The 20,797-nt window shown below is 42.0% G+C and overlaps 2 protein-coding genes across 6 annotated transcripts in view; one reads left to right on the plus strand and one right to left on the minus strand.

Annotated features, from left to right (window-relative positions):
- Positions 1-12,813, minus strand: part of LOC120534722 (zinc finger protein 665-like) — a 60,236-nt gene extending 47,423 nt beyond the window's left edge. The window contains exons 1-3 of the mRNA XM_039762306.1: positions 12,722-12,813; positions 8,305-8,736; positions 5,293-5,376 (exon numbers count right to left, since the gene is read on the minus strand). Of these exons, the coding sequence (XP_039618240.1) occupies positions 5,293-5,376; positions 8,305-8,701 (481 nt within the window). The 5' untranslated portion in view covers positions 8,702-8,736; positions 12,722-12,813. The remainder of the gene's footprint in view (positions 1-5,292; positions 5,377-8,304; positions 8,737-12,721) is intronic.
- The window catches only part of LOC120533445 (zinc finger protein 239-like), a 31,468-nt gene continuing 23,125 nt past the window's right edge, over positions 12,455-20,797 (plus strand). Inside the window, exon 1 of one of the 5 annotated variants that reach the window (XM_039760349.1) lies at positions 12,455-12,528. The gene's annotated coding sequence lies outside the window, so the exon portion shown is untranslated. Of the gene's footprint in view, positions 12,529-12,834; positions 13,011-20,797 lie in introns of those variants that run through there. The other 4 variants (XM_039760350.1, XM_039760347.1, XM_039760346.1 and 1 more) reach the window with 4 other exon arrangements.

The following is a 20,797-nucleotide window of genomic DNA, read 5'->3' on the forward strand; positions in this document are numbered from 1 at the left end:
CAGCATTTAATACAATAATACCTGACATATTGGTAAGCAAGCCGACAGGCTTAGGCCTCTCCTCTTCCACCTGGATAAAGGACTTTCTGATAAACCACCCACAAAGGATTAAACTCAGCCCTCATCTCTCCTCTTCCCTTCTGCTCAACACAGAATTTCCACAAGGTTGTGTGCTGAGCCCACTACTTTACTCTTTGTACACATATGAGTGCAGCCCTACCCATCCCACAAATACAATCATTAAGTTTGCAGATGACACCACTGTAATTGGGCTTGTACCAGAAGGAGATGAATCTGCCTGCAGAGATGAGGTCCAGAGACTGACAGAATGGTGTTCAGTGAATAACTCAACACTGAACACCACAAAAACCAAGAAACTCATTCTAGACTTCAGAAAGCACAGTACAGAACCGCTTCCTCTCTACCTCAATGAAGACTATGTGGAAAGGGTGCAGACCTTCAAATTCTCAGAGACCCTTTCCTGGTCTGAGGACACCACAGCAATGGTCATAAAAGCTCAACAAAGACTGCACTTTCTGAAAGTGCTCAGGAAAAACAACATGGAGCAAAAAGCACTGCTGGATTTTTTTCGTTCAATCATTAAATGCATCCGGGAATACTGTATCACAGTATGGTACACCGGATGCATGGTAACAGACAAGAAGGCTCTCCAGAAAATCATAAACTGAGCACCAAATAAATAAATCAAATCAAATCACAGGCTGCTGTCTGCCTCCTTGGTAGACATTGCTTCCTCTTACTATCTCACCAGAGCCACGAATATCATTAAGGATCCTTCACACCTAGGTCACCACCTGTTTGAACTGTTACACTCTGGTCATCGTTATAGATCTTTGAAAGCACAGACCAACAGATTCAGAGCTGGATTATTTCCAATGGCCTTAAACACATTGAACAAAAATAAGCAAATTAAGGCTGGTAAAATAATTTTTGGTCAGCGCTGGGAAATAAGACTCATACAGTGGTGTGAAAAACTATTTGCCCCCTTCCTGATTTCTTATTCTTTTGCATGTTTGTCACACAAAATGTTTCTGATCATCAAACACATTTAACCATTAGTCAAATATAACACAAGTAAACACAAAATGCAGTTTTTAAATGATGGTTTTTATTATTCAGGGAGAAAAAAATCCAAACCTACATGGCCCTGTGTGAAAAAGTAATTGCCCCCTGAACCTAATAACTGGTTGGGCCACCCTTAGCAGCAATAACTGCAATCAAGCGTTTGCGATAACTTGCATTGAGTCTTTTACAGAGCTCTGGAGGAATTTTGGCCCATTCATCTTTGCAGAATTGTTGTAATTCAGCTTTATTTGAGGATTTTCTAGCATGAACCACCTTTTTAAGGTCATGCTATAGCATCTCAATTGGATTCAGGTCAGGACTTTGACTAGGCCACTCCAAAGTCTTCATTTTGTTTTTCTTCAGCCATTCAGAGGTGCATTTGCTGGTGTGTTTTGGGTCATTGTCCTGTTGCAGCACCCAAGATCGCTTCAGCTTGAGTTGACGAACAGATGGCGGACATTCTCCTTCAGGATTTTTTGGTAGACAGTAGAATTCATGGTTCCATCTATCACAGCACGCCTTCCAGGTCCTGAAGCAGCAAAACAACCCCAGACCATCACACTACCACCACCATATTTTACTGTTGGTATGATGTTCTTTTTCTGAAATGCTGTGTTCCTTTTACGCCAGATGTAACGGGACATTTGCCTTCCAAAAAGTTCATCTTTTGTCTCATCAGTCCACAAGGTATTTTCCCAAAAGTCTTGGCAATCATTGAGATGTTTCTTAGCAAAATTGAGACAAGCCCTAATGTTCTTTTTGCTTAACAGTGGTTTGCGCCTTGGAAATCTGCCATGCAGGCCGTTTTTGCCCAGTCTCTTTCTTATGGTGGAGTCGTGAACACTGACCTTAATTGAGGCAAGTGAGGCCTGCAGTTCTTTAGACGTTGTCCTGGGGTCTTTTGTGACCTCTCGGATGAGTCGTCTCTGCGCTCTTGGGGTAATTTTGTTTGGCCGGCCACTCCTGGGAAGGTTCACCACTGTTCCATGTTTTTGCCATTTGTGGATAATGGCTCTCACTGTGGTTCGCTGGAGTCCCAAAGCTTTAGAAATGACTTTATAACCTTTACCAGACTGATAGATCTCAATTACTTCTGTTCTCATTTGTTCCTGAATTTCTTTGGATCTTGGCATGATGTCTAGCTTTTGAGGTGCTTTTGGTCTACTTCTCTATGTCAGGCAGCTCCTATTTAAGTGATTTCTTGATTGAAACAGGTGTGGCAGTAATCAGGCCTGGGGGTGGCTACGGAAATTGAACTCAGGTGTGATACACCACAGTTAGGTTATTTTTAACAAGGGGGCAATTACCTTTTCACACAGGGCCATGTAGGTTTGGATTTTTTTTTCTCCCTAAATAATAAAAACCATCATTTAAAAACTGCATTTTGTGTTTACTTGTGTTATATTTGACTAATGGTTAAATGTGTTTGATGATCAGAAACATTTTGTGTGACAAACATGCAAAAGAATAAGAAATCAGGAAGGGGGCAAATAGTTTTTCACACCACTGTACATACTGCTGCTGCCCTTGTGCAGCTACTCCCCAGTGAAACGGCATTATTTATTATTATTGTATTACTACTGGTTTTATCTTCAATCTCATTACTTTTGACTTTTTCATATACAAAGTATAGAGAAAGTATTGTAATCATCCGAGGAGTCAATGTCGAGATTTTGATGAATCTCGATGTTTTAGACCTCCCTGACTTTCTCGTATACAAAGTATAGGGAAGTATTGGAATCCTACAAAAATTCCATTTCCAGACTTTGATGAATCTCGACGTTTTAGACTTCCCCAAGTCCAAAAATACAATTTTTGGTATTATGTCTATGTGTGTGTGTGTGTGTGTATGTAAACACGATAACTTGAGTACACTTTCACTTCGGTCAACCAAATTTTGCATACAAGTATTAGGTACAAAACATAGATTTCTAGCAACTTTTGGGCTATTTCTGCTCACAGGAAGTGGTACTTTACCTTTTATTCATGCAGCTGCAGAGTCTGATTTATTCAACTTTTCTTTTATAATACTTGTTCAATATATTATTAATTTGATTTGTTGTTAATGGTTCTTTAATGTACATAATATAAAAATATAATCATTGTCTTGCGGTTTACTCCTGAAATATCCATCCCTATATCCGAGTATATGAAAAAGTCGAGGGGAGACCACTCCCGATATTTAAGTATGTATTTTACATATAATACACCAGTAACGGCAGACTGCACGATATCATGCCGTGAACACACTTGACTCATAGTTTTCATCCTCTTTCTCTGTACGTTTATCATTTGTTTGCTCAGAGGTTGTGATGTGCTTGCTGCTTCCTGAACAGCTCTTCTTTTCTCCACCCCAGCGGTCCACTTCTTCTCTTCATTCGTTAGAATCTTTTCACGTTAAAACTGATTAAGTCAGTGTTTGTGTTGCAATTACTTAGTACGTTTTCCTTAGTTTTTCACTTAAGCTGGAAATTAGGTGTTCCATCTGCCTCAAGAATGATTTAAGATATGAAGAGGTAGGGGTAGTGATGGTGAAGGTGGTAGCAATGAGAATGGTGCCCGTATGCATGCACCGTAAGGCCGCTACTGAGAGTTGATTCTACAATAAAATGAAATTAAAATAAAAAGAGGAATAAAAACTATCATCCTGAAAGTGGATAGTAGACGTCACGTAGTATATGTGTGTAGCAAATTTCAGGTCAATCGGTCAAACAGTTTGTGAGCTACAGGTGACTTAAAATCCTGGACAGACAAACAGACAGCCACGGGAGCATATTATACAAGAAGACTGCTACGTATAAACAGGGCTAAATGTACAACTTCCAACCCCGCAAAAAAAGTGTTGTTTGCTTTTCAGAAACCCAGCTGGAACGGCGCTCGCTCGGAATTTTGTTGTAATTTTTTTTTACAATGACAATAAAGGCTTTCTATGGCACCCTAGTTAACTATGCCCCAAGTGTTCGTGAACCGTTGATAGCTCGGCACCTCTCTTTACCTAAATGTCCAGAACATTTGGCCTCAGAGTAGACAGCACAACCACAGTTAGTCACTGACCATTAGCCCAAGGTATTCTGGTACAAGTTTTGCTCATGACAAACATAACAATTGACCAGCTGTGCTCAAACCATGCAGGTCATTCCTCTCAGTCTCTCCATGCACCTCAATCATTGCCCAGAAGCCTGCTGAAGTCTCCCATTTGGTCTACACAGCCAGTAGACGGTACCCTTTTGCAGCACAGAATCCAACGTTTCTGAAAAGACCAAATACTCTGGACGGTAGTCTTGCACGCCCACACAAACACAATTGTGAAACGTCTCCTCTATGAAACCTCATTGAGATGAAATTCTACAGTTCTTGAAGAAACTGAAACTGTAGTTACTCTATTGAGGTCAGAGTAAATGTGAGATCACCTCCATTTTATATAATTTTAATTAAAAGCAAATAATCCATACAATCAAATCAAACTTAACAAAACCAAAAATCCAACCCTCCCTCCACCCATTTCTTTCTCTTTAATTCATGATTGAGACCTCTGACATGCGAGATCACCCTTTATCAAGGATTTTGGGAATACTGTACTGTGTTTACTGGCAAGTCCAACTATTTCTAAATTTGACATTTTGAAAATATTTAAATTTGATTTTTTTTATTTTCATTTTAAATTTTGCACAGGCATTAGGAAATTTTTCTTCACAGAATGGACCACAGACAATGGAATAAATTACTAAGTAGTGTGGAAGACAGTAGGAATTTAGAGACATTCAAAACTAGATGTGAGGCTATTTTGGAAGAGCTAAGTGAATAGGACAGATGAGCCGAATGGCCTGTTCTCATCTAGATTGTTGTAATGTTCTATCCTGACCCTCCATTAATCTCTCCTTCAAATAATTTCATCTATGCCAGTCCAACGGCCTTTCTAATGACAAATGCAGATTTTTTGCCCTGTGATTTTCTTTCCTTCCTCTGTTAGTTTTTGACAATTATTTGTGCCACTTATTTATTTTTTACTCCCATATTTGAAGTACATCATGTCTGCCAGAGATCCTGCAGATGTGATCAGGTAACTGTGATACAATTCTATAATAAACAGTGCAAGAAAGCAACAAATCCTTAACTCACTTTTAATGGCATGGCATAGCAGTGGTCAGAGTACTCGCATAAGGAGCTATATATTTGAAATAGAAAAATTAGTCATTTTCAGCTCACCTTCTCGTTTACGTCTTTTGGTCAACCGTCCTCCCTTAGAATGCTCCGGAGTAGTCACGTGTGACCCTCTGCTCACTGAACCAGCTGTTGAGGGAAAAAAAAAATCACAATTATTTTATGCATACAGAGAGCACATGCCACGATAATGAAAATATGCCCTATTGGAGAGTATTTTACTGGGTTTTTTATAATAGAAGGTAATACCAAAATATAATTACTAAGTTTAAATATTCATTATAAATAAATGCATGATGTAAACATACAATGTGAAAAAGCATTCCTATCTTGGTAAATAAGTCTGGAGAATAAGTACATCCTGACCTTGCAAGTGGACCAATAGAGGACTCAAATTTAAAATGACTAGGGGGCTTCGCTCGCCCACCTCCCACCTGCGCTATGGGCCAACCACTTTGCGTCTCTGCTGCTCGCATTGTGAAAGGGGCGGGCTGAACGCACCCCAAGGAGACATGATTGCTCCTCCGACACCCCCTCTTATATGGTGATACAATGGGAAACACAGTTGTTTTTTACCTCCTCTTTGCTCAATCTGCATTTCACATGACACACTTCTATCATATCACCTATGTCCATATATTTGATCTCTTTTCGCTTTTACCTTTTCATCAATATCGCCAGGGCTGTGGAGTCGGTAGATAAATGCTCCGACTCCGACTCCTCAGTTTCTAAATCTTCCGACTCCTCTGTATGTATATACTATGCTAATGTATTTTCTACATCCATTAAAGGAAAGGAAAGCAACATACATGTCATTTCACCACAGCACTACTGGCTAGGAAGCCAACACTCTACTATAATGCCAGATTAAAGACAAACACAATTGATTGGCGGCCGCAGATTGCGGGTGTCCAGATGGACGGGCAGATCCAGCTTGCCAAAAATCTCGACCACCGCCCCCATCCAAAGTAATGTGATGCCTCTGCTGCAGTGGCTGTCTCCTCTGTCAGCCAGCCGGAAGTTTAGTGCATTGTGTCAATCACCGGCCAGCTGATCAGCAGAACGAGCCTCTGCTGGAGACAGGTAGGGATCTGGTTTCGGCTCCTTCGGCCCCTTCATTAGCGCATAGCGAAGGGGAGCCGACGGAGCTGAGAACACACCAGATGATTTTTCAGGCGTTTGACGCGTGATGACTTGTTGAACGGCCAAAAAATCGGCAGTGCATCTGTAAATGTATGGGGGGGCTTTAGGCTAGGTTCACAGTTCCCTGTAACAGTGGAACACGACACAATGGAAAGCGGTGCCGCACCTTACCTGTGCATTACATCCCATATAGTGACGCATACAGTCAATGAAAAGCATGCTTCATGGTTACCTGACATGTTCGTTTTGTGGTAACATTATACACTGCATGCATTGGGCTTTATTCTTACAGCAGAGAAGTAGTTCATTATGACTGTTTGTGAATTAGGACATTTCAACTTACTTTTTTAATTCCCATTTAAATTTAGGAGGAGTCGGAGTCGGTTAACTTTTTGCCGACTCCGACTCCAGGTACCCAAAATTGTCTCCGACTCCACAGCCTGAATATCGCATTGAATTTTGATTCTGTCTTTGGAATTACATTGTGACAATGCAACGTACAACTGCCCGTGAGTGAATATCGTTTCTTTCTCTCTACAAGAAATGTCTCTGATATAACCACACACAACTTTTCCAAAATATTTTTGCATAAGCTTTTGTCTCACGGGGCTTCTGGCCCCAGGCGTGGTTATATCGCTTGGCATGAAGACTCGTCTCCTGGGACGTGAAAGTGTCTCTGAGACAATCACCTCTTATCTCCTTTCAAGATTTTTTTTTTTTTTTATAATAGTGAGATAAATATACCACAATGTATTGCTGTTGTTGTTACTTTCCATCTTGGCAAAACTGCAAGGGCTTTGTTACTTATACGTTTAAACCAACACTAAATGATGCAAAACATATTACTCCACAATTGCTTGCTATCATTAAGAGAACACTGAATACAAAATGTTATCCAGAAATATGACAGAAGTAGTGAAACTTAGCAGAAATTGGGAGATGAAACAAGATAATGTGCTGAAACAAAGGGAGAAATCAACAACAGGATGGTGTAATCAGAAGGAAACTGTTGCGCTGGATTGGCCAAATCAGAGTACTTTGGAAAGGATGGATGGGCTAAAATTCTGTGACCCGACATTTGCGCGCCGACAAAATAGTGCTGATTAAAACGTGCCGTAAAAATCGCAAAAGTTGCAATAAATATGAATTACTAGTTTAAAGCATATATAATAATGTTTATTTTAGAAGTCAATATTATGAGACGCGGCATGCCATCAGCACGGCACGCAGATAGTCCTTAAGATCACGCCTTGCATATGTAGTAAGAATTGCAGCAAGGGCGTCCCACTCTCTTGGCCTCTCTAGCGATTTTGTCGATGCACATTTGCCGAAAACCAGTTAGCAGGTTTGTCAGCGCTCATTTGTCGGGGAGCATATGTCTATCGCGCTTTTGTCGGTGAACCCTAAAATTCAAATCAGCAGTTGCAGGATATATTTGGTGGAGGTGATTGCTACTAAAGGACGGTCAACTAGTTAGTAAAACGGGGGTCACAGACTAGACTGTGAATGTTCACACAAAGTCTTGAGGACTGAGAAGTAGTAGTCAAATTGTTAGTTTGTTTTAACTTTAAGACAATTGTGTTGGTGTGAATTTTGGGGAAAAAGAAAATCAGATCTCGTTGTTAGGAAGAATTAACACAGAAATTCCAGGGAATTCCAAAGGATTCACATACTTTCTTGCAACTCTGCTTTTGTGTAGTACTCTTTATCAAGGACAGGCTTCGAATTTTGGTATAACATTATAACTGTAGTAGAAGAATGGCAATTCACTAAACCTTTAGAAGAACTTTCACACTATATCAAACACAGAATACAACACAACAACGTCATTGTATTTCTTGGCTTCTCTTAAAAAGCACAAGACTGTCATTTCAGACCCATAACCCTAAAACAGACATCTTACTTTTCACTTACTTTTTCTAGACTTCTTTGTAAGCAGCGGCTGAGTTCTAAGAAATGAATTTTCTTCATTCTCCTCTGTGTCAGACTGTAATGATTCAGACTTCATATTGATAGAAGGCTCCAAGGAAGAAGTGTGTCTGCTTTGACAAGAGGTTAAAGTGTTCACTGAATCACCACCATGTCCATAATGAAGGTCTTCTTCCTTGACGGCAGTTGCACTGTTGACACACTTACCTTCAGCCTCTTCTTTAAAGCCCATTGACCCCAGTTCACAGTCCTCATCTTTAATGCTCAGACTCTCCTGTTTAGGGTGGACACACTCCCATTCACAGTCCTCCTCCTTAACATTTAAGGTATTTTTCTCCATGATATTTATGTCAGCCTCAAATGGCTCCTCTTTTATATCCATCTAAGCATTACATTAAAGAGCAGCTTTTTCTTTCTCTGTGTGGAAGAAATCAGGATTTAATTTCATTAACACTGCATCATTCAGATCTAAATACATTTGTCATTTTAAAACACCCTCTCAGTTAAAATGTACGTTAACTAAGAGAGGTACATAGCACTTTGACAGCAAGTCATCTCTCATTGTATGAAATTTGTCAGGGGTAAAACAACATCAGGAGTGGAGTGATGGACCAACAGGCTGGAAGAAAACCATCTCGTAAAGTTGTGGGTTAGTAGAATTCACTGGTAAGACTAAATAAACAATGTTGTTGGAGTCCCAGAATAGTGTTATCTCTATATATAATCTTCATTTGGGTCTTGATCTTTGTTTGTCCGCGAATGAATTAGAAGAAGAAGCACTAGATGGCAGTAGAGAGACAGCTAAAACATAGGCATTGCATTAAGAATCTCCTCCAGGCTTATACTAGTGACGACTCTAGTACTCCAGTCACACCTCAAAACACAGACATTCAAACTAAACAAATTGTTGTGTTTTAAATTAACTAAAGAGATCTTCATTTAGATCTTGATCTTTGTTTGTCCGCGAATTCCACGCATGCGTAGACCATCTTCCAGTTTAGTACGTTGTTGTTACTCACGGATGTCAACAATGTGCCGGAATAATGAAAGGGGTGGTGGACAGTGTTACGCTGATTAGCTCCTGAGGCCTGGTTAGAGAATGAGATTGCCGAAGATAAAAGGTACGTGCCTACGTAACATATGGATGAGAGAAAGACAGTGGGTAAAATGAATGACAACGTAACAGCACGTTTCGGAAATTATTACTGTTACGTTGTAGCTGGCGAGTGCTGCGTGTCTCACAGTTGTACCGTGGCTTGCTCACATGTCAGTGAAGTGATCTCTATTTATGCTTTAAAGAGCCAGTGTCCCCCTTTTATAACCATTGCTCCGTGTATATTGCCTTACTCTTTGGATTTCCACAAAGCAACCTGCGAGATTGGAGAAAGGTTGAGAAGACATCGTGAGAGGAAACGATAGCGTTGTAAAAACGAGATGGACTGTGAACGGACAGAAGCAGAAATGCTCCTACACCACCACATAATTACTATTCGGACAGTGATTCTGAGTAGGTCGTTCCTATCGAATCAATGTCCAAGGGTTTTCTTTTGTAATTTTGTTTCCCTTATAAAAAATCATAATGCTGTGCGACGAAGGGTTCAGTTCACGACTGGCAGCCGCGTTTAAACAGGGAGCCCTTCACGGACAACTTTAACACGCGCAGCGTAGTTGGGCGCACATGGCTAGTGAATTATATTGTACTAGCGGGCTTTGCCCCCGCTTGCTTCGCTTGCGCACCCCCTTCCCCCAGGGGGTGTGCTACACGCCAGCCACTTCACATATCTGCCTCTCAAATTGTGAGGGGGGAGGGGCTGAACGCACGTTAAGGAGATGTGGTTGCTTCTTTGAAACCCCCTCTTAAACGGTGATACAATGGGAAACAAATACAGGTTTTTTACCTCCTCTATGCTCGATCAGGTGCTGGCTTGAGCCATGCTGCGTGTTCTGCTTGTCATGCGGCGCTTCAAACATTTAAAAGCCTGCACAGCAGCTGTCCTTTTGTCTCACTGTCTTCTCTCGCGGGACGTTAAAGTGTCTCCAAGAAAATCATCTTGACCCAAGATTTTTTTTTTTTTTCTTTTCTTTAATAATAGAGAGAGATGTCAGAAAGGTGATAATAAAAAATTAAATAAAATTGCTGTAATATACACTTGTGACAGGGAAAAAAAAATTAATAGGAGAAATAGTGGGTCTCCCAGCTTAGAATGGCATGTGCCTTTGATCTTTGGTCCTAAGTTAAACAAAGACAATTGCAGGGTAAATGATTAAAACCTACCCTTTAATCACTAGGTTTGACTGTAGCAACAGATTTTAAACCACTTGTTGTCATTATAATTTTTAAAGTGTTTTGTTTCTTTTCAGATGATAAGTAAACTTCCCTACTGCAGATGTAAATTCCTAATTTATCCTGATCTGAGCCCCTATGACATCCTTCATTGCACCGCCATTACGGGCATGGATATTAATAGTGTTTAAAAGTAAAAGCACAGTGAAGAAGGCTGTCGGATTTACTAATTGTATAGGTTTAATTTAAGATATATCCATTGACTATCTATGACAACTTAGTGAAAACAAAGCACACCTATCCCTTATTATGCCAATATAAAGCGTTCCAGAAACTTCCATCCATCTATCCTTTTTCTTAACCCATATATCCAAGGCAGAATTGCATGGCAGCGGGTGCCTATACTAGTAATTATCGAGTGCAGGGCAGTTACAACAACTGTACAGGGCACCAGTTCATGACAGACTGGATCACACAAACACCCTGGGGTACATTTAGCAATGCCAATCCACCTAACTTGCATGTTTTAGTATTGTCAGGTCCACAGTTTTCTCGACCAACTTGGCAATTTTTAATCGTCATCCATAGGGAACAAATGAGCTTTTGTACATTGTGGTTTTCAATGCTATTTTTTTTATAAGAAAAAACTGTATTTTGGGCTATTTTTTTTAAACCTCCCCGCGTCATTTTTACCATAATTTGCATTAATCAAACACCCCTTCCATTAGTATTTGCAATTGTGCATGTTATTTACCATTGTAAAATCTCCAAGGGGAAACTGTTGTGTGATGGTATACACCCTTTCTCTCACTCTCAATTATCTCCGAATGGACCCCTTCCCTCCGGGGACTTTGATGGCATGTAACAAACCCTACTGCTCTGACACTGCCCTCCACTTTTTGGTGTGTCATGTTAGTTACATCGGATATTGGGCTATTATGGGGGTGAATTTGCCATTTTTAAGCTGTCTTTGGACTATATATTTTTAAAGACCTGGCAACCTTGACCTCACCACCATGCCTAGGACAATGCAGACAAAAACTGAAGTTTTGGCATTTGGCAGGAAAACCAGAGTTAACTGTGCAGTGCAAGAACCGACTATGACCCATCATTAGACATCTGAATTCATATCCACAACCATAACAATATGAGTTAGGTTTGCAATTCCACTAAACCTGGGCATCTATAGAAATAGGATGGTGGGGGAGAATAATTAAAAACAACATACAGAACACACATGGAAACCGCATACAGATTATAAAAATTAATTCTGGTGGAAGTGTACGGCATAAACACCATTAATCATCAACAGGCATTACTGGTTTTGGGCTTTAGCACCAAAACAGTTTGCTTTTTCACATACGATAGTTTTTTTTTAAAAAAAGGGCATAACCATTTATAAAATTATTCTTCCAAGCGATGCATATAAATATATGCTATCTACACTGGACTAAACGATTTCAGAATGTTAGACCGTGTATATTAATACGCATATACTGATTATAGACGCCAGACTTTAAGAGTCAAGGACATTCAATTTAGACTTCTACAGGCAAGGAATACCGGCACGATAGCACCACACTTTTCTCTCATTCTATTCCTTTGTTTTCGTTCTCAACCCGCGTGAACTTCGACTCATCTCCGCGGTCAAGGACTTTGTTTCAGTTTCTCTTTTATCTCTTCTAATCAGACCGTCTGACTCCTCGCTGCTCCTGTAAGTGCCAACCGGTCATCAACATCGAACTGAATACCGCGGAGTGACAGAAGTGAAATAAAAGTGGAAAACAAAGCGCTGCGTGGGTAGAATCACCGCCCCCTCGAGTCTGTCGATTCCAGAAGGACACGAGTGAGGGAAGATGCGGAAAGAGATTAGAAAAGGAGGAGGAGGGGGCGGCGGCGTTTCTGGACGACATAAAGTAGAAACGGTACTCGAACGTGTGAAGCGAGACGGACACACTAATGAATAGAAAATACACGCGAGCCACTGGGGTATTCACTCGTGCAAAAGGTCAGTGGCGTGTTGATTAATAAGAGCGCACTGCTCGCCTCTGATGTAATAACTGAGTAACAGTAACTGCAGTAACCTCACACTGCCTTGCCCACACCAGCAGCGCTTACCCTCTAGCTCTCGTGATGGGGTTGTTTATAAACCTTGACAATCGCCTCCAGTCTCATGTACAGCACAACGCGATCCAGCAGCGTGACTTCAGCTTCCGTCGCCCTGATTGACGCATTTGTTCGGAGAACCCAGAGTGCACCCCGCTTGTGGCGTCATCAATGGCGACGACAACAAAATTTGGCGTGCGTCTCATTTGTGACAAGTAATAAGGAAAGGTAATGCGACGGTGGGTCCTTGCTATTAAGTGAGCCTAATTTCAAAAAGTATCGTTTCACCCCGAGGTAGAACGTAAGTGTTTCGAGATTCAGGTAGAAACTTTAAGGATGTGGATATTCTTTTTTTCTGTTCTCGCCACCCGAAATACAGGCAAGCGGAGTGTTATGGATTCTGCTCAAGTGCATTTCAGTGTGCCCGCGGCACTCGCCTTTTACTGTTTTTCGGGTGGCCTCCCTTCGTGTTGTCGAGTCGAAATTCTACTTTCAAAGCGCCGTGACATTCCTAGCCGTATATACTGTCCGTGTTCCATGGGATCGCTGCATTATTTGAGTTGGGGGATATTGCAATTTAGAGAAACTGCCTTTGATCCCTTTATCATGAGAGTGAAACGCTTACCGTAACACAGAGCGGAGTCAAAGATACACTCTTGAAAGCAGTACAACTGTACGACGATTGCATGAGTCCCTATCCTATCCGAGCATCTACCCGTGAGTCCCTGCGCTCCATGCAAATGATCTTGACAGCGTTTTCGGTGGGTCCTCAAATTTCTCCTTCAAATCGCCGCCTCCTTCTGTTCGTTCATTTTCGTTTGTTCTTTCAGCCCCTCTGGTATGGCGTTATTTCAGTGCCACTATTCTGAGCACACGTAAAAAAATATTGAGCGCACGTAAAAAAAGATTGCAAGTGTTGCATTTTGAAGAGAAATTTATTTTGAGCGTACAAAAGCTGAATTTGAGTGAACAAAATTCATTGCTGCGTGCAAAAAATGTATTTTAGTGTTTGCGCTTATCCATATACACACACACAATAGCACCCCCTCTCGCTCAGTTTTTTCATTTGCGCTTGCTCGCAATGTGTTGCTTGCGCTCACAACATTCTCTGCTGCGAGCGCTCAACTCTCTGTACACCGTTATAAGTGTGCCACAAAACCAACCAATCACAGACTTGGTTTCAAAAATTCTGATTGGCTCTTACGGTCTCCAATCAGCTCGCTAGCTGCTGCATTCCGGAAACAGTCCGAAATGTAGCTAAATCCAGCTAAACTCAATTAAACCCCAATTTGCGGATAATATCTTTAATTATTTTATTTTAAAATTATTAAAGATATTATCCGCAAATTGCGAGCAAGCGCAAATGAAAAAACTGAGCGAGAGGGGGTGCTATTGTGTGTGTGTATATGGATAAGCGCAAACACTAAAATACATTTTTTGCACGCAGCAATGAATTTTGTTCACTCAAATTCAGCTTTTGTACGCTCAAAATAAATTTCTCTTCAAAATGCAACACTTGCACTTGCAATCTTTTTTTACGTGCGCTCAGAATAGTGGCACTGAAATAACGCCATACTCTGGCCTTCTCGGATCGCCGAATTCAAAGGGGCGGTGATTCCACACCACCACAGCTCTTTAATCTTTGCTTCCCTTTCTTCTTTTATCAGTCGGGCATTATATTTCTGGTTCGTAAAAGAGAAAAACGAACTGAACAAATTGGAGACCGTGACGGTAGAGAAGAGTCGGATTGAGAACGAATATACAGTGGTGTGAAAAACTATTTGCCCCCTTCCTGATTTCTTATTCTTTTGCATGTTTGTCACACAAAATGTTTCTGATCATCAAACACATTTAACCATTAGTCAAATATAACACAAGTAAATACAAAATGCAGTTTTTAAATGATGGTTTTTATTATTTAGGGAGAAAAAATCCAAACCTACATGGCCCTGTGTGAAAAAGTAATTGCCCCCTGAACCTAATAACTAGTTGGGCCACCCTTAGCAGCAATAACTGCAATCAAGCGTTTGCGATAACTTGCAATGAGTCTTTTACAGCGCTCTGGAGGAATTTTGGCCCACTCATCTTTGCAGAATTGTTGTAATTCAGCTTTATTTGAGGGTTTTCTAGCATGAACCGCCTTTTTAAGGTCATGCCATAGCATCTCAATTGGATTCAGGTCAGGACTTTGACTAGGCCACTCCAAAGTCTTCATTTTGTTTTTCTTCAGCCATTCAGAGATGGATTTGCTGGTGTGTTTTGGGTCATTGTCCTGTTGCAGCACCCAAGATCGCTTCAGCTTGAGTTGACGAACAGATGGCCGGACATTCTCCTTCAGGATGTTTTGGTAGACAGTAGAATTCATGGTTCCATCTATCACAGCAAGCCTTCCAGGTCCTGAAGCAGCAAAACAACCCCAGACCATCACACTACCACCACCATATTTTACTGTTGGTATGATGTTCTTTTCTGAAATGCTGTGTTCCTTTTACGCCAGATGTAACGGGACAGTTGCCTTCCAAAAAGTTCAACTTTTGTCTCATCAGTCCACAAGGTATTTTCCCAAAATTCTTGGCAATCCTTGAGATGTTTCTTAGCAAAATTGAGATGAGCCCTAATGTTCTTTATGCTTAACAGTGATTTGCGTCCTGGAAATCTGCCATGCAGGCCGTTTTTGCCCAGTCTCTTTGTTATGGTGGAGTCGTGAACACTGACCTTAATTGAGGCAAGTGAGGCCTGCAGTTCTTTAGACGTTGTCCTGGGGTCTTTTGTGACCTCTCGGATGAGTCGTCTCTGCGCTCTTGGGGTAATTTTGGTCGGCCGGCCACTCCTGGAAAGGTTCACCACTGTTCCATGTTTTTGCCATTTGTGGATAATGGCTCTCACTGTGGTTCGCTGGAGTCCCAAAGCTTTAGAAATGGCTTTATAACCTTTACCAGACTGATAGATCTCAGTTACTTCTGTTCTCATTTGTTCCTGAATTTCTTTGGATCTTGGCATGATGTCTAGCTTTTGAGGTGCTTTTGGTCTACTTCTCTGTGTCAGGCAGCTCCTATTGAAGTGATTTCTTGATTGAAACAGGTGTGGCAGTAATCAGGCCTGGGGGTGGCTACGGAAATTGAACTCAGGTGTGATACACCACAGTTAGGTTATTTTTTAACAAGGGGGCAATTACTTTTTCACACAGGGCTATGTAGGTTTGGATTTTTTTTCTCCCTAAATAATAAAAACCATCATTTGAAAACTGCATTTTGTGTTTACTTGTGTTATATTTGACTAAAGGTTAAATGTGTTTGATGATCAGAAACATTTGGTGTGACAAACATGCAAAAGAATCAGAAATCAGGAAGGGGGCAAATAGTTTTTCACACCACTGTACATAGATAGATAGATACTTTATTAATCCCAAGGGGAAATTCACATAATCCAGCATAATCTACATACATAGCGGGAGAACATTGTACTGTTCTTCTGTTAACGTACACGTGGAAGTATAAATTGAATGTTAATGACTGGCAAAGGCTGACCACCAACATCAATATGTGTATTTAAATACATGGCTTAATATTCTGAAATCTGCTTAATCTAATAGTAGACTACATTTACATTTACGTGCATTGCTCAACAGAATATTTATGTATTTATTGACTGTGTCAAATAGAAAAAAATCCCAAAATTAACAACTTCAAGGCTATTTCATTTTTGCTGCTAAAGCTCAAACCAGTAATGTCTGTTAATGAGTATTAGAGAAGTGAATAGAGATTTGTAGTTCATGTTACTGCCTCACAGTTCCAGCGAACTACATTTGAACTTTTGCCTAAGACAGATTCGTTTTTTTCTGCTGCCACCAAAACCAGACGCTCCATTAGGCCACAGCAAATAAAAATGAGGGTACTTGTGTACTAAACGGATGGCAGTTCCTAGCCATGCTAGTGTTGGGCTCTGTGAGGGATGTGCCCCGGTTGCTTAATTTTTGGAGTTTAAATTATTAGACTGACCGGTACTTGTGTGACGACTGGTACCCTTTTCTATTATCGTGACGCAAATTGTATTTTCATTTTTAACATTAGGCACCCAAAGGGGACATTAACATTAGGGACCTATAGGCAGCTATGCTCCACCCCCACTAACTTTAAGGTAAGTATTTGTGGTTGGGGTAGGTCAGTCTAATCATTTAAAACTCCAAAAATTAAGCAACTGGGGCGTCTCCCACACTAGAATGGTTAGGAACTGCTGTCCGTTTAGTACACAAGTACCAAAATTAGTCTGATTAAAGAGACTTCTAATTGGTCAGTCTTAATGTGTGTACCACAGGTCCTTGTACATTTATTTTGCCAATGCTTTTATCCAAAGTGACTTAGAATATCTGAGATACAACTGGCTGCATTGTGGTTACTAGTACTGTGAGTGGAGGCAGGACCTCTGCGTTTTTCCCAATTGATTCTGATGTTCGTCAGGGGTGTGTTCTTGTTCCTGCTTTGTTCAGTGCTTGCATGGATTGGGTGTTGGGCAAGATTGCTGTGGGGCATCTGTTGATGAAGAAAGATTCACTGATCTTGACTTTGCTGACGATGCTATGATCTTCGCGGTCTGAGGGTCCTGGATCAAAACCAACAGCCAAGCCTTTAATGACCACTTGGGCATCAGCAGTGTGTCCGTCTGTGGAAAGAGTGTTGACCTTGTTGAGGGGTTTACTTACCTTGGCAGTGACATTCATGTCTCTGGTGACTCTTCCTTTGAAGTCAGTAGACGGATTGGAAGAGCATTTCACCCGGCGGGGGGGTTCATGGGTTTTGTCATGTGGTCACTGGAAAGGGATGTGTGGTGCTCCCGATGTCTCTGCAAAAGAACGAAGGTCCAAGCCTTTAGAGTCCTGGTGCTTTCTGTCTTGTTATCTGGTTATGAGACTTGGACGCTGTCCAGTTACCTGACACAAAGACTGGACTCCTTTGGTACCGTGCCTCTCCGGAAAATCCTTGAATACCACTGGTTTGACTTCGTTAGTTATGGCACTACAGCTATGTGGCACGATTCTGTGAGGGTGATCTGGCTTGCAGGATCCTCATTGTTGACGGCTCAAGCGGTTGGACCAGGCCAAGGGGATGCCCACGTAAAACACCTGGCACATGTGTGCAGATTTCCAGAGGGTGGGACTGGACTGTGTGTCTGCCCTGGGGGGTTGCCAACCAGGATCCCAAGCTGTTTCGTTGTGAGGTAGGTGCGGCAATGCGCTGTACCAGTGCACACTCCCTGACTTGACTCGACCTGTACCGTTGCTCCTCTATTTAATCTATGAATGTACTCAGTGCAGTCTTTCAAAATGCTTCTCTGGTGCTCTAAAAACATCGCTTTGCATCCTCTTCCTGTTCTGATTCACTCGAAACCTGAGAACCCTGACATTTGTTTAATGCCAAGACAGTCTCAAAGCAAATGGAAAATAACTGTCATAGTTCAGATTTTCCTTTTGTTACAATGTTTTAAAATCCTCACTTTAAAGAGCTTTGTCTGTATTTGCCAAAACGCCATGTCTCTGTCGTGTGTGTCTGCTAGCTTCATACGTACAGTAACTTCTAAAATAATCAAGTGTAATTAGAAAAAGATACTTTATTCCCGGCACCTTTATTAAAATATCCCTGCCTCTGTAAAGGAGGGAAGAAAAAAGCAGAACAGTTATGTGGACCATGTGGTGGAGTGATATATTGCATATACATTGATAAATATGTGTATGTTGTCTATTTTGTGTGTGTGTGTGTGTGTGTGTGTAGAATTTACCGTTTTACTTGTTGAAATATTTGAAGAGCAAGGACCCTCTCCCCCCAAATATTTAGGAATGCTGAATTTATGGCTAAATTGCTGGCCACTTGTGACGGAGAGGGCAATCTTTTTTGCTTAATGACTTGCATTTCATTTCTTTTTGGTTTGTTTGAAGGATGCTGACAAGGTACAAAATTACTTGTGGGGTGGGCGAGGGAGTGGTGCCTGAGCTGTTCCATTGGTGAATGGCCCAGGATGGTATGTATGTGTGTGTCAGGAGCTGTACAGGGACAATAAAAAGAGAGGCTTGCAAAGGCATGCTGTTTCTCTGCCATATTTCATAGTGATGAAAGCAGACCAAATGACGGCCTGAATATAGCAGGCTGCCTGGGCCTGTGCAGATGAGCTGACCAAGAAGAATAAAATGCGACTAAAAGTTATTGTGCCACCTGAAATTACCCCCCCCCCGGGACGCCCAGGAGGACGAGAGGAGGGCTTGTGCCAACTCCAGACCGCGAGGGGGCGTCCGTCCTGGTTATGTTGGGGGCCTTGGGGTAGAGGACTTGGAAGCCCAGCCCTGTAGGGACCCGTGGCCACCGCCAGGCGGCGCCCCGATGCCAGTTTATCCCGTGTGGTCCTCGGCCGGGGCAGGAGCCCGGCCGGGACGCCTAGGAGGACCAGAGGAGGGCTTGTGCCTCCTCCAGACCGCAAGGGGGCGATTGCCCTGGTTGTATTGGGGGCTACGGGTAGAGGGCTTGGAAGCCCAACCCTGTAGGGGCCCGTGGCCACCGCCAGGCAGCGCCCTGTTGCCTGAGGAACCCTGGAGCCCAGCACTTCCGCCACACCAGGAAGTGCTGGGGGGAAGAATTTATGTGGCACCCGGAGAGCTGCCGGGAGGACAGCCGACACTTCTGCCACGCTGGGGCGTGGCCAAGGAGGGAGTGCTGGGAACACCTGGTGCTCATCCGGGAGCACTACATAAGGGGCCGCCTCCCTTCAGTCTAGGGTGGAAGTCGGGTGGAAGAGGACGGAGCGAAAGGAAGGACTGGAGGCGGCCAGGAGAAAGGCAGTAGGACTGTGTGGCCTGGAGTTGGGGGAATCGGTGCAGGAGGCACAGGGGTTTGTGAGTGCACATTACAACTGTAAATAATTAGTGTAAATAAAAAGTGTGTTGGGTGAAATATGATGTCCGTCTGTCTGTGCCCGGGCCGGCTTTCACACCATCTAGCACTATCAGATTGAATGGTCTTGGTTTGTATGCCCCTAGTTATAATATAATGTACCAGTAACGGCGTACTGCACGATAACGTGCAGTGAATACATTTGACTTTTAGTTTTCACCCTCTTTCTCTGTACCTTTAGCATTCGTTTACTCAGAGGTTGATGCTCTTGCTGCTTCTTCCGTCTGCATCTTTTAGCGTTAAAACTGATTAAGTCAGTTTTTGTGTTGCAATTACTTGGTATGTTTTTCCTTAATTTTTTCACTTAAGCTGGCACTTTAGTGTTCAATCTGCCTCAAGAATGATTTAAGCTATGAAGAGGTAGAGGAAGTAACAGCGACGGTGGTAAGGATGAGAACGGCGCCTATATGCATGTGCCACATGGCTGCCCTGCTGCTGAGAATTGATTCTACAATAAATTAAAATAAAAAGAGTAATAAAAATCATCACCCTGAAAGCATATGCATATATGATATAAAGGGAAAAATGAGTCACCATAGGACCTTGCATGACAAAACACTTGGCGTAGTAGGCAGGATTTTGGGGTAACAGTGTTTTACACTCTGATTGTGAATACTGTTCTGGTTACTGTGTACATGTGCGTATTGTATATACTGTAGAAATACTAAATCTGACCGGCATTTGGCATCACTCTTCTTTGTACTGAAGGGTAGGGGAATATTGCGAGGTGATCAGCAATTGGGCGTTGCTCGAGTCTTCGTCTGAATGGGATCTCCCTGTTTATGTATGTGTAGGCGGCCATTGTGGGGTGATGGGCTGTGGCAGGCATCACCCACATGTGCCTGTGTGTACTGTATCTTAATGAGTGCTATGCACAATAGTAATGAGTTGCTGACAGTATAGGCATCACTCATGATAAGTGCTTTTGTGGATAGGAATGGTGTGTGTGGGTGTTAGTTTACATGTGCAAAAGTAGGCCCACCCATAACGAATTTCGCAAATAGTATTAGATTAGCATTGTGCACTCAAATGTTTGAAATCATATTTTAGGCGGCCATCTTCAACCAGAGTCACAGAGGTAAGCAGGCTAAAGTTAGGAAATGGAAACCTGCAGTGCAAGTAGAGAAAGTAGAAGGTGATTCAGGCGTACCAC

Source organism: Polypterus senegalus, chromosome 8 (assembly GCF_016835505.1).
Source record: "Polypterus senegalus isolate Bchr_013 chromosome 8, ASM1683550v1, whole genome shotgun sequence".
Lineage (NCBI taxonomy): Eukaryota > Metazoa > Chordata > Cladistia > Polypteriformes > Polypteridae > Polypterus > Polypterus senegalus.